General features: G+C 51.4%; 2 protein-coding genes and 1 non-coding gene across 6 annotated transcripts; 2 read left to right on the top strand and 1 right to left on the bottom strand.

The window, feature by feature from the left end:
• The first annotated feature begins 373 nt into the window (after positions 1–373).
• CCDC28B (coiled-coil domain containing 28B) lies at positions 374–8,569 on the top strand. 3 transcript variants are annotated; one of them, XM_066269794.1, is made up of 7 exons: positions 374–427; positions 1,070–1,133; positions 2,296–2,486; positions 6,865–7,031; positions 7,161–7,351; positions 7,531–7,553; positions 8,430–8,569. In XM_066269794.1, exons 3-7 carry the CDS (start codon positions 2,323–2,325, stop codon positions 8,482–8,484), a joined length of 600 nt encoding a protein of 199 aa, XP_066125891.1. In that variant the 5' UTR covers positions 374–427; positions 1,070–1,133; positions 2,296–2,322; the 3' UTR covers positions 8,485–8,569. The 3 variants fall into 3 exon arrangements, with proteins under 3 accessions (XP_066125891.1, XP_066125892.1, XP_066125890.1); XM_066269795.1 differs by having other exon boundaries at positions 411–427; positions 2,276–2,486; XM_066269793.1 differs by lacking the exon at positions 374–427 and having other exon boundaries at positions 2,229–2,486.
• LOC136332671 (U6 spliceosomal RNA) lies at positions 5,069–5,180 on the bottom strand. Its single transcript, XR_010730837.1, has one exon. It is a non-coding gene; the product is annotated as a U6 spliceosomal RNA (small nuclear RNA).
• Positions 8,570–8,890: 321 nt separating the features above from the next.
• IQCC (IQ motif containing C) lies at positions 8,891–11,525 on the top strand. 2 transcript variants are annotated; one of them, XM_066269790.1, is made up of 5 exons: positions 8,891–8,954; positions 9,361–9,504; positions 9,713–9,974; positions 10,196–10,314; positions 10,435–11,525. In XM_066269790.1, exons 1-5 carry the CDS (start codon positions 8,913–8,915, stop codon positions 11,149–11,151), a joined length of 1,284 nt encoding a protein of 427 aa, XP_066125887.1. In that variant the 5' UTR covers positions 8,891–8,912; the 3' UTR covers positions 11,152–11,525. The 2 variants fall into 2 exon arrangements, with proteins under 2 accessions (XP_066125887.1, XP_066125886.1); XM_066269789.1 differs by lacking the exon at positions 8,891–8,954 and adding an exon at positions 9,080–9,163.
• Positions 11,526–11,860: the final 335 nt, after the last annotated feature.

Genomic DNA, 11,860 nt, shown 5'->3' with positions numbered 1-11,860 from the left:
TTGTCCTCTCTGCCTATGCAGACCCCTCCCTCAGATCCTTGTTTATTGAAGTCTTGAATTAATGTCTCCCTTCTGGAGCAATCTGGGAGAGGAAAGCACCTGGGAAAGAGTCCTGCTCAGGAGCAGGAGGAAACGGGCCTTATCCCTCCCTCACTCAGCCTGAGCCGAAGCCTGGCAAAGCTGCTCCAGCCTGGTGGGAGGGGAAGGTGGATGGGGCAGTTTATTTGAGACAGCAGGACAGCCTTGCCAAGGAAAAGCCTGTCTCCTATTTCATCAGATGCTTCTCTGAAGACCGGAGCCGGAGCCTCTGCCAGGTCTTTAAATAGCTGCCCCACCCCAGCCACACCCCTCACCAAGGGCAGCTCCAGCAGCACAGGGTCAGCCTCAATCACTTGCTTTAGTTTCCCTTCCAGGCTGCAAAAGCCAGGTAATCTCACCAGTTTCCACTCACTGGATGCTCCCCACCGGGGTCTCCTAGACCTGGGGGTGGGGGTGGGGTGGGCTTGGTTCCATCACTTCTTTAGTAACTGGGTATAGCCCCAAGTGTTTACGACCGAGCAGTGGATGTTGTGGGAAGAGTGATATTGCTCTCAAAAGACTATTGTTGACTTTCGGTAATATGAGATGACGACTATCTTCTGTCAGGGTTGTTATGAGGATTAAATGACCATAAAGTGCTTAACAGGAGACCTGGACTAGCTTGATAGTTGGTTGTCTTGCAGTTTCTTCCAGCTGCTGCTGCTGCTTCTGGTCCTTCTTACGTGATTTTATATATATTCATTCGTATTCTCTCTTGCTCTCCTCCCTCTCTCCATTCTTTCTGACAAAGCCACCACCATTTTGTGAGGCTGTAGCTGATGGAAAAAGTGAAAGGGTTTTAGATTGCCATCACACAACTATCGTAGTCCCATTGTTCGGGTTGTTCAGGTAGGGAGGTCAAGTCCTGAGAGGAACAGCATAATAAATGAGGTGTTGCTCTCCCATTTTACTCCATCGCCAGCAAAGTCACTGTCTCTTTAAATGCAAATTACCTCCTGCCAGCTCAGCTTCCACCCCTTCTGTTCCCTAGTAGGAGAAAGCTGAGGGCAGAGGAACCCACAAAGAAGCATCACTCCCAGACCCCAAAACACCAGGTCAGTTGCCCCTGGGGGCTGGGTGGGGCAGGAGTGGCAGGGGGCAGAATTACTCAAGTCTGACACTCCTTTTGGGATCCTGGCTCTTGAGCTGAGCGATCCATTTGGCACACAGCTTTGGGGGTTCAGCGCGGGAAATAGATCCCAGGTCTCGGTCTCCCCCAGCGGTTCCTCGGGAGCAGAGTCTCCTGCTCCGATTCTTCTGTCAAGTCCCTAATTGGGCCAAGCTGCCACAGGTCTTCCCTCCACCACATCCCTAATGCCAACCATGAGCCAATTTAAATGCTTATGCCCTCAGCACCACCACCATCCCAGAGTGCAGAAACAGGCTTGGTGGCGGCAGCCTGGAAGGAGCAGCTCCTGGACCGGAAAGGTCCCCCAGATCTCCCTAGGGAGGACCTCAGCAGCCCTGGGCTTGAGGGCCGGTTTGGACAGGAGGCTGAGCTGTGCCAGCCACAGGCCAGCCATTGTTGGGGCTGAGGCAGCCAGCTGCTGCCCACCGCCCACCCCAGCTGAAGCTAAGCAGGGACTTTCTGGGGAGGGTGAAGCAGCTGGAAACATGTCCCAGAGAACTTACGGGAGTTGCCTGGTGCTTGTGATTGGGGGTGGATGAAGAGGGAGGTGCCCCTCTGAGCTGTGCCCTCCATGCCACAGTTCTCCCGTGGGTACAACTCTGGTGGCTAGTGCTTGGCACACTAACCACCTCCGAGGTGGATGCTCCCCAGTTTGTCAGTATCTGCCTAGGCAGTTGATAAAACAGAACATGGCCTGGCTAAGACACCCCTAATCCTTTTGAGCTCCTGCCAGCTCTTCCTCTCTCTCCCTCCACATTTCCTCTGCCAACTCCGCCCCCTCAGCTCCAGGGGCAGGAAACTCCAGCAGCCTCAGGAGAAAACTACTGGATGCAGCCTGTTCAGGCAGGGCTGGAGTACAGGTGGGGACCTAGTGGGTCTCAGAAGGTCCTTCAAATACATATCCATGACCCCAGTAGTAGGCACTGGCCTTGGGCCCTGCCCATGCCGGTCAGATGAGGGGACAGAGGCCCTAACAGATGTGAGGGGATAGGTGGAAAGTCCCAGGGCCCTTCCTTTGCAGCTCTCAGGGGTTGGCTGGTGAAGGGATCACTGCCCTACACATCTCAGTGGGGCTGCCTCCCCGCCAGAGCGAGCCTGAGGTCCAGCCAGCATCAATGGAAGACAAGAAGAAGAAAAGGAGTCCCAAGCCCTGCCTGACCCAGCCTGCTGCAGCCCCAGGAACACTCCGCAGGGTCCCTGTGCCCACCAGCCACAGTGGTTCCTTGGCCCTGGGCCTCCCTCATCTACCGTCCCCCAAACAGAGGGCCAAGTTCAAGAGGTAGGTGCAGAGGAAAGCAGGGCAAGGAGGGAGGGACCCTAACTCTGGGCTGAACTCTATGAGCAGGAAGGTAAAGGGGGCCTTAGCCTTTATGTACCAAGCAATAATTGATGCTTTCCCTGGGGTTGCCCTTGAGAACCAAATGCTCAGACCAAATCCCTACACTTAAGTGTGTGAGGAAAAGGACAGGTGGGTCACACAGTGTGATGATGCTGCACCTCAGAATGGGAGGTGAGGAGTGCTGCCAGCCGGGAAGTGAGAGTCAGGGAAGGCTGCTGGGTACACTGGACAGGACAGGGAGAATGTTGTAGGGGGCTTGCCTGGCGTAAGCACAGAAGAAAAGTACTCCCAGGGAGATTTTGGGAACCACAGGTGATTTGGTGGTCCTAGAGTGTCATAGGCAGGAAATGGTGAGGGGATACTCAGGTGTACAATTTGAATTCTTTGCTTTTTTTTTTTTTTTTAATTGAGAAAGAGAGGGAGAGACAGACAGGAAGGGAGAGAGATGAGAAGCATCAACACATAGTTGAGGCACCTTAGTTGTTCCCTGATTGCTTTCTATATGTGCCTTGGCTGAGGGAGAGGGGCTCCAGCCAAGCCAATGACCCCTTGCTCAAGCCAGCGACCTTTGGACTCAAGTCAATGACCATGGAGTCATGTCTATGATCCTACACTCAAGCTTTCAACCCTGCGCTCAAGCTGGATGAGCCCACGTTCACACTGGTGACCTCGGGGTTTCAAACTGGGGTCATCAGTGTTCCAGGCCGACACTATCCACTGTGCACTGCCTGGTCAGGCATTTTGCTTATTTTTTTTTTTAATTAAATATATTGAGCCTGACCTATGGTGGCACAGTGAATTAAGTGTCAACCTGGAATGCTGAGGTCGCCGGTTCAAGGCCCTAGGCTTGCCTGGTCAAGGCACCTATGGGATTGATGCTTCCTGCTCCTCCTCACCCTTTGCGCACTCTCTCTGTCCTCACTAAAATAAATTTTAAAAAGAAAAATTTATTGGGGTGACATTAGTCATTTAGGTTTCAAGTGTATATTTCTTGATACATGATTGCATTGTGTGCCCACCAACCAAAGTGAAATCATATTCCATCACCATATATACAGTCCCCTTTACCCTTTTCTACCCCTGCACCCCTTCCCTCTGGTACACACCATACTGTTGTGTGTGTCGGAGTTTCAGTTTTATAGCCTACATATGAGTGAAATTACAAAGTTCTTAGCTTTTTCTGACTTATTTTACTAACTGTAATATTCTCAAGGTCTATCTGTAGCTTAATTTCTTTTTATTGATTTTTTTAGAGAGACAGAGAGAGAGGGAAGCAAGCATTCATTTGCTGTTCCACTTAGTTGTACATTCATTGGTCACTTCCCGTATGTGCCCTGACCAGGGCTCAAACCCGCAATCTTGGTGTTTTGGGGAGATGCTCTAACTGACTGAGCTAACTAGCCAGGGCCTTTTTTTTTTTTTTAATTAACTTTTAGAAATAGAGGAAGGGGGAGCAAGAGAGAGAGAAACATCAACTTGCTGTTCCATTCATTCATGCATGCCATCATTGGTTGATTCTGGTATGCATGCATGCCCTGACCCGGGATTGAACTTGCAACTTCGGCATGTTGGGACAATGCTATAACCAACTGAGCTACCCGGCGAAGGCCCATGGCTTAATTTTTTTTAATAATTGGGAATCTGCATCCTATCCTATAATGTGTTCGTGTGTGTTCTTGCTCAAATTGCTATTTCCTTATGGCTTTGACCCCTCCTGTGGGGACAGCCACAGTGGGTGTAGCTGGAGCTCAGGATTGGGATAGGAATAGGAATAAATGCAATTGGAGAATAGGGTAGGGGGTTGGGGCCAGGCTAGGAAGTTCCTTAAGTGTTAGCCTGAGGGCAATAGAAAATTCAAAACAGTTTTTAGTGTTTTTACTTATTCATTATTATTTATTTTAGAGAGAAAGAGAGGGAGGTAAGGAGAGAGAAACTTAACTTGTTCTAATTACTTATGCATTGTTTGATTCTTGTATGTGCCCTGACCAGGGATCAAACCAGCAACCTTGGTGTATTGGGACAATGCTCTAACCAACTGAGCTACCTGACCAGGGCCCAAAACAGTTCTGGTTTTGTTTTGTTTTGTTTTTCTTTTTTTAAAAAAAATATGAAGCCCTGGCCGGTTGGCTCAGCGGTAGAGCGTCAGCCTAGCGTGCGGAGGACTCGGGTTCGATTCCCAGCCAGGGCACACAGGAGAAGCGCCCATTTGCTTCTCCACCCCTCCGCCGCACTTTCCTCTCTGTCTCTCTCTTCCCCTCCCGCAGCCAAGGCTCCATTGGAGCAAAGATGGCCCGGGCGCTGGGGATGGCTCTGTGGCCGCTTCCTCAGGCGCTAGAGTGGCTCTGGTCCCAACATGGCGACGCCCAGGATGGGCAGAGCATCGCCCCCTGGTGGGCAGAGCGTCACCGCTGGTGGGCGTGCCGGGTGGATCCCGGTCGGGCGCATGCGGGAGTCTGTCTGTCTCTCCCTGTTTCCAGCTTCAGAAAAATGAAAAAAAAAAAAAAAAAAATATATATATATATATATATATGGAATGCTTCACAAATTTGCGTGTCATCCTTGCGCAGGGGCCATGCTAATCTTCTCTGTATCATTCCATTCCAATTTTAGTATATGTGCTGCCGAAGCGAGCACTGTTTTTGTTTTTTTTTAATTTTTCATTGATTTGAGAGAGAGAAGAAGTAAGGGAGAGAGTGAGAAGTGTCAACTCATGGTTCCATTTATTTGTTTCATTTAGTTGTGCATTCATTGGTCACTTCTTGTATGTCCTCTGACTGGGGATAATTCTCCAACCTCAGCATACTGGTTCAACACCCTGTCCACTGAGCCACCCAGCCAGGGTGCCCAATTTTGATTAATTTATTTTATTGATTAATTGATTTTATTGATTTTTGTGAGATGAGAGAGAAAGAAAGGGGTTGCTTCTCATATGTGCCTTGACCAGGCAAGCCCAGGGTTTCCGGCCGGCAACAAAATTTCAGGTCAACGCCTTATTCACTGCGCCACCACAGGTCAGGCATCAAAACATTTTTTTTTTTTAATTTTCTTTCTTTCTTTTTTTTTTTAATTAATTAATTAATTTATTTATTTTTACAGGGACAGAGAGACAGTCAGAGAGAGGGATAGATAGGGACAGACAGACAGGAACGGAGAGAGATGAGAAGCATCAATCATCTGTTTCTAGTTGCAACCTTAGTTGTTCATTGATTGCTTTCTCATATGTGCCTTGACCGCGGGCCTTCAGCAGACCAAGTAACCCCTTGCTCAAGCCAGCGACTTTGGGTCCAAGCTGGCGAGTTTTTTGCTCAAACCAGATGAACCCGCGCTCAAGCTGGCAACCTCGGGTCTCGAACCTGGGTCCTCCGCATCCCAGTCTGACGCTCCATCCACTGCGCCACCGCCTGGCCAGACAAAACATTTTTTAACTAGAGAGGTGCCCTGATCAGACAGCTCAGTTGGTTAGAGCATCTTCCTGAAGCGCAGAGGTTGCCGGTTCAATCCTCGGTCAGGGTGCATACAGGAACAGATGTTCTTGTCTCTCTCTCGCTCTCTCCCTTCCTCTCTCTAAAAAAAATCATTAAAAAATAAAAAGAGGGGCAGAAAGATATTTTAAGGAGAAATTATATGACTCTCATGGCAATATGGGAGTAACTGTCCCCAAATCCTTACTGAGGGCCAGTACAGATTCACTGAGGGTCACAGGAGGAATGAGTGGGGGCGTGGACAGGAACCCAGGAGCCTAGTCCAAGCATGCCTTTGGTTGTATCAGTAGTAGAAAAAGACTTATTTTAACTTTTTTTTTTTTTACAGAGACAGAGAGAGTCAGAGAGAGGGATAGACAGGGATGGAGAGATAAGAAGTATCAATCATTAGTTTTTCGTTGTGCCTCGTAACACCTTAGTTGTTCATTGATTGCTTTCTCATATGTGCCTTGACCGCGGGCCTTCAGCAGTCCGAGTAACCCCTTGCTCGGGCCAGTGACCTTGGGCTCAAGCTGGTGAGCTTTTTGCTCAAACCAGATGAGCCCACACTCAAGCTGGCGACCTCGAGGTCTCGAACCTGGGTCTACCGCATCCCAGTCAGATGCTCTATCCACTGCGCCACCATCTGGTCAGGCTTAACTTCTTACCCTCAACTCTCTTTACTTGCTCTATTCCCTTTACCAGTCCTGGTGCCCAGGGCAGGGCCAGAAGAACAAACATCTATTTATGTTGGTGAGTGGATAGAAAGATGAATCGGTACATAGACAGATGGCACAAAAAACCTGGGCTACTTGGCTGCCCTTACCCTGTGATTTTGGTCATGTCCACCTACCCAGGGTAGGCAAGGAGAAATGCCGCCCCGTGCTGGCCGGAGGTGGGGGCGGCTCTGCGGGCACACCCCTGCAGCACTCTTTCCTGACTGAGGTGACTGATGTTTACGAGATGGAGGGAGGACTGCTGAACCTGCTCAATGATTTCCACTCAGGCCGGCTGCAGGCCTTCGGTAAGTCCTGGGCACTGGGCTTAGAGGGGGTGTGGGTGGGGCTGGAGGGCCTGGTCCCCAAGTCGCTTGGTGCGTGGCTGGGGCCAAGGTCCCAAAGTTGCTCCCAGGGCTCACTCAGGTGCTGTCCAGGGAAGGAATGCTCCTTTGAGCAACTGGAGCACGTGCGGGAGATGCAGGAGAAGTTGGCCCGGCTGCACTTCAGCCTGGATGTGTGTGGGGAGGAAGAGGAAGAGGAGGAAGAGGACGGGGTCACTGAGGGGCTGCCTGAGGAGCAGAAGAAGACCATGGCTGACCGTAACCTGGACCAACTGCTTAGCAATGTGGGTCAGGGCTGGGTGGGTCAGGGCTGGGGTGGGGCCCTTACTGGCTGCTAGGTGAAAAGTTGGGTGCATGAAGCTAAGAGCTCTGTGCCCCTCAACCCCACTAAAGGATGGTACCAAGAACATCTGGGGTTTGCCCTGGTGTCTCTCCTGACAGGAACTTCTCTTTCTCTCTACAGCTGGAAGATCTTAGTAATTCTATGTATCCTTTCCAGGCGACCTGACAGTGCATATGTGTGTATGTGCCTTCCAGAGATGTAATCAGTTTCCTCTTCCCCACCACCCTAGGGGTATTTACATATAACCAACATGCCCACACTTTTCTCTCCTACTGAGTCAGAATTGGCCAGATTGCCCCCACCCAATTTCTCAGATATTAGGAGGATGGTGGTTGCAAGTTATGTTTTACTTACTTATTAAAGCTTTGCAAGTACTTCAGCTGTCACCAACCCGTGGCAAAGCTTGTCTAATGTCTTCATATTCTTTCAGTACTCAACAATTATTTTCACTGATTTAGATTATCTCCCTTCCTAGTCCTAGTCAGAAACAGTGGGAGTGCACACACCTGTATGATCTAGAGCAGGGGTCCCCAAACTACGGCCCGTGGGCCGCATGCGGCCCCCTGAGGCCATTTATCCGGTCCCCACCGCACTTCTGGAAGGGGCACCTATTTCATTGGTGGTCAGTGAGAGGAGCATAGTTCCCATTGAAATACTGGTTTGTTGATTTAAATTTACTTGTTCTTTATTTTAAATATTGTATTTGTTCCCGTTTTGTTCTTTTACTTTAAAATAAGATATGTGCAGTGTGCATAGGGATTTGTTCATAGTTTTTTTTATAGTCCGGCCCTCCAACGGTCTGAGGGACAGTGAACTGGCCCCCTGTGTATAAAGTTTAGAGAATGGGGTGAGTCACCTGGCAAGAAGGGCAGGTGAGGACTGCAACCTCAGATCACCGACCACCCCCCAGTCCCTGCGCAGCCCCTTTTCGCAGCTGGGGCAACAACCAGTGCAGGATGGGAAGGAAGACAGGGTTGGAAAGGCTGGGGTTCAGAGCATCCAATCCTTGACTGACACAGACAGAAACTGCACCTGGCCGAGAACGCGGAGCCTGAGGAGCAGGCAGCTGCGTAGGTGTCGGACCCATGCCCAGGCTGCACCCTCTCATTCTCTTCAAACTGTGACTTTTTTCAGACTGACTGCTTATCCCGCGGCCCCCCAGGTGCTATGGGGAGGGGGGCATTAGATGGAATTAAACCAAAAAGGAAAAAAAAAGCGGCTCTGCGTCCTCCCTCCGCTCACTGCGTCTTTACTTGGCTGGGGTGCCCCGGCCCGGGAGGATACACCTCTGCGCCACACCCTTTTCGTTTTGGGGGGCCGCTCGGGCAATCAGGAATCTGCCCTGCAGCTCCGGAAATCCGGGCAGGCGCCGGGAAGCGGGCGCCCCGGGTGAGAGGGAGGGTTGCCATGGAGACAGCGGGCGGGGCCTCCGCTCGTCGAGAGGTGCGGATTAGTGACGTACTGTGTAGGCGCCGGCATCCTTGCTCGGCAGTTGGCGCCGGATGGAGCTGGAGCAGTTGATTCGGGAGGTGACGGCGCTGCAGGTGCGGGGCGGGTGGGTGGTGCACATGATTACCCCTGGGATCTCGGACTGGGACCATCAAACGAAATGATGTTGTCACGTTTAGTTACTTGCATTCTCACCTCTGAAGATACCCACCCACCCCCACCGCCCTGAAGAATGCTGGGACCCACGGACCCCGCCCCCCCCTTTCCGGCACCCCCGACACGCTCATGCGGGATCACGGAAATGGTAGGAAGGACCTTAAATCGAAGAGAGAGATCCAGTCCAGTATGCTCCCTTGAAGCCCCGGAGCCCCAGCGCATAGTATCACCTGTCCTTTACCACTTGGCTGAGTCCCCTATTGCAGCCACCGGGATGACTGCCCCAGGAGAATCCCTAAAGATGCCTCCACTTTGGCAGTGATGAGGGTTTTCTTTCCGCACTAGGCGTGCGTCCGAGGTTTCCTGGTCCGACGCCAGTTTCAGAGTCTACGAGTTGAGTATGAGGCGATTGTACGAGAGATTGAGGGCGATCTGGGCACACTACAGTGGACTGAGGACTGGATTCCTAGACCCCGATTTCTCCCACAGGTAGTATATATCCCAAGGGGAAAAGGGACCTTGTAAACTAAATCATGGCACCCACATACTTAGAGGGTTTAATCTTGGAGACCCCGATTTCTCCCACAGGTAGTATATATCCCAAAGGGAAAAGGGACCTTGTAAACTAAATCATGGCACCCACATACTTAGAGGGTTTAGTCCTGGAGCTCTCACATCTCTCTGATTTATTTCTCAGAAGGCAAAATCTCAAAAGACCTGGAAAGCCGGAGAGAGGGTACCAAAGCCAGAACAGGAACTATGGAGCTGCGTCCCGTGTAAGAAGCCTGAGAGAGAGACCGTCCAGGAGGAATTGATGCTGAAGAAGTCAGGAGAGAACTCAGCCAACTCAGAAAGCCTTCCCTGCAGAGATGACAGCCTCTGGCTTCAAGATGAGCAGAGCAGGAAACCCAGGAAACCCAGCCAAGAGACCAGAGATATGACAAGGATGGAGAACCCAGGTTCCTCTCTGCCTGGATCAGGGCTAGCCCTGACTCTCTGTGGGCCTCAGCTTTCCCACCTGAAAAGTGAAAGGCATTTTCTAGATAAGCTGCATTCCTTTCCTTTCTTTTCCCTGGTTGAGGGCAACACCTGGGTGGGCAGGGGGAGGGTGCCAGGCTCTAATGCTAGGCCAGTGTCTACCCCTCAAGGCTTTCTCCCTTCTTTCCTCCCTTCTTTGCAGAAGCTGCAGGTCCGGAACTGCCCCACAGCGCCACTGAGCTCCAGGAGCTCCGGTACCTCCGCAGCCACTTGGCCATGGAACTGCTGTGGCTACAGCAGGCCATCAATAGCCGAAAGGAGGTAGGCACTAACTTGGAGCCCTTTGTGCAAAATTAGGGCCAAGGGTGGCGGTTAGGGAAAAGCCTCCTGCCGTGCTAACACAGGCCTGCCTGATACAGTGTCTGTTCTCTTCCCCAATAGTACTTAATTCTCAGACAAACACTGGGATCCCCAGAGGTGAGTCCGGACCACAGGGGGCAGGCCTGTGAGAGAGCTGGATCACAACCAGGCCCACCACTAGCAGACCAGTGCTACAGAGAGAGGACCACTAGAGAGCCAGACCATGCAGATGACTCTTGCTGGAGGCTCAAATCACAACACCACAAATCTCCAGAAAGACTGGCCACTACAGATAAAACCACTGCTGGAGCCAAGTACAGGGACCCATGCCACAGGAGGGCTGGAGCACAGCTGCCCATACTATCAGATAACCAGACCATAGAGAACAGGTTTACCAGAGAATCACACCATGGGGAAAAGACCTCTGGAGGGACCTGCCTGCAACTGACAAAACTGGAGGACCTGACACCCAAAGGCCTCAAACCTGAGGGCCACTGTTCTGGAAAGGCCAAAAAGCAGCTGCCCACACTCAGTGCGGACCCAGATGTTAAAGGCAAGTCTCCCAGAGGACCAGACCACAAAGAGCCAGATTGCCAAAGAGCTAGGCCACGAGAGCTGGGCCTCTTAGAGGACCGTGTCATCTGGGATGGGACTTTGGCAGAAAATGGTAGCCTGGATCTCTGGAAGACTAAACCACCCAAGGGCCCAACCCCCAGTCATAAAAAGTCGAGAGATAGAACTTCCAATAAGCCTAGCTCTGAAGGATGGGGAAACCAGAAGCCTGGACCATGGAGATAAATGGCACCTGAGAAACTGTCTTCCACAGGGTCAGACAGCAGGGAAGAGAACCAGTGGTAGAGCAGGCTGAGGAAAACAAGGCCACTGGGCTAGACCCTGAGGAGCCAGGGGTGGCTCAGGTTCCAAAAGGGGATGACATGAAAGGGCAAGGAAACAGGTCCTCATCCTAGCTCCCTGGTACCAGCTCCACCACCTGCCTCTGGCCATTGGTGGCCAGTGGGACCAAGAGAAGCTGGGGCCAACAGCTGGCGCTCTTTAAAAAATCAGAGAAAGATATTCTTTATCCTCTGCCTGTGGCTCAATCCAAATTTCAGGACGGGAATTACCTGGGTAAGTAAAGTGGGAGACCCGATGGAGAATAAAGGTTTTTCTTGGAATCCAAACCTGGCTGTCTGGGTTGCATTCATCTTCTGCCTGTTAGGACAGACTTGTCCTTCCTGTCACTTCTTACTGACCTGAGGCATCTGCTCCAGAGCTGGCTGGGAGCGGACTGGCCATCTTTGGAGAACAGCCCCCAAAGCTGATCTTTCTGGAGCTCAGCCCTTGGGTTGTAGAATGGCAGGGAGGTTCTGAGAAGCCCTCCCTCCTCCCAGTATTGGACCATCTGCATTTCAGTGTGGTTTCTGCCCCTGCCTCTCTTCACTGAGCCTGAGCCCTAGCGTCTTCTGTGAATATCATCACACCCTCTACTCTTAGGAGGCCCCACCAA

This window comes from Saccopteryx bilineata, chromosome 3 (assembly GCF_036850765.1).
Source record: "Saccopteryx bilineata isolate mSacBil1 chromosome 3, mSacBil1_pri_phased_curated, whole genome shotgun sequence".
NCBI lineage: Eukaryota > Metazoa > Chordata > Mammalia > Chiroptera > Emballonuridae > Saccopteryx > Saccopteryx bilineata.
This window is presented reverse-complemented; position numbering and strand designations above follow the sequence as displayed.

Excerpts from the sequence above, each read along its gene's own strand:
- CCDC28B (XM_066269794.1), top strand. The coding sequence starts at position 2,323 with ATGGAAGACAAGAAGAAGAAAAGGAGTCCCAAGCCCTGCCTGACCCAG. Across the intron at positions 7,032-7,160 it reads AGGCCGGCTGCAGGCCTTCG|GGAAGGAATGCTCCTTTGAG; the intron begins GTAAGTCCTGGG and ends GGTGCTGTCCAG. Across the intron at positions 7,352-7,530 it reads TGGACCAACTGCTTAGCAAT|CTGGAAGATCTTAGTAATTC; the intron begins GTGGGTCAGGGC and ends TTCTCTCTACAG.
- IQCC (XM_066269789.1), top strand. The coding sequence starts at position 9,092 with ATGCTGGGACCCACGGACCCCGCCCCCCCCTTTCCGGCACCCCCGACA. Across the intron at positions 9,164-9,360 it reads CATGCGGGATCACGGAAATG|GCGTGCGTCCGAGGTTTCCT; the intron begins GTAGGAAGGACC and ends TTTCCGCACTAG. Across the intron at positions 9,505-9,712 it reads GACCCCGATTTCTCCCACAG|AAGGCAAAATCTCAAAAGAC; the intron begins GTAGTATATATC and ends TTTATTTCTCAG.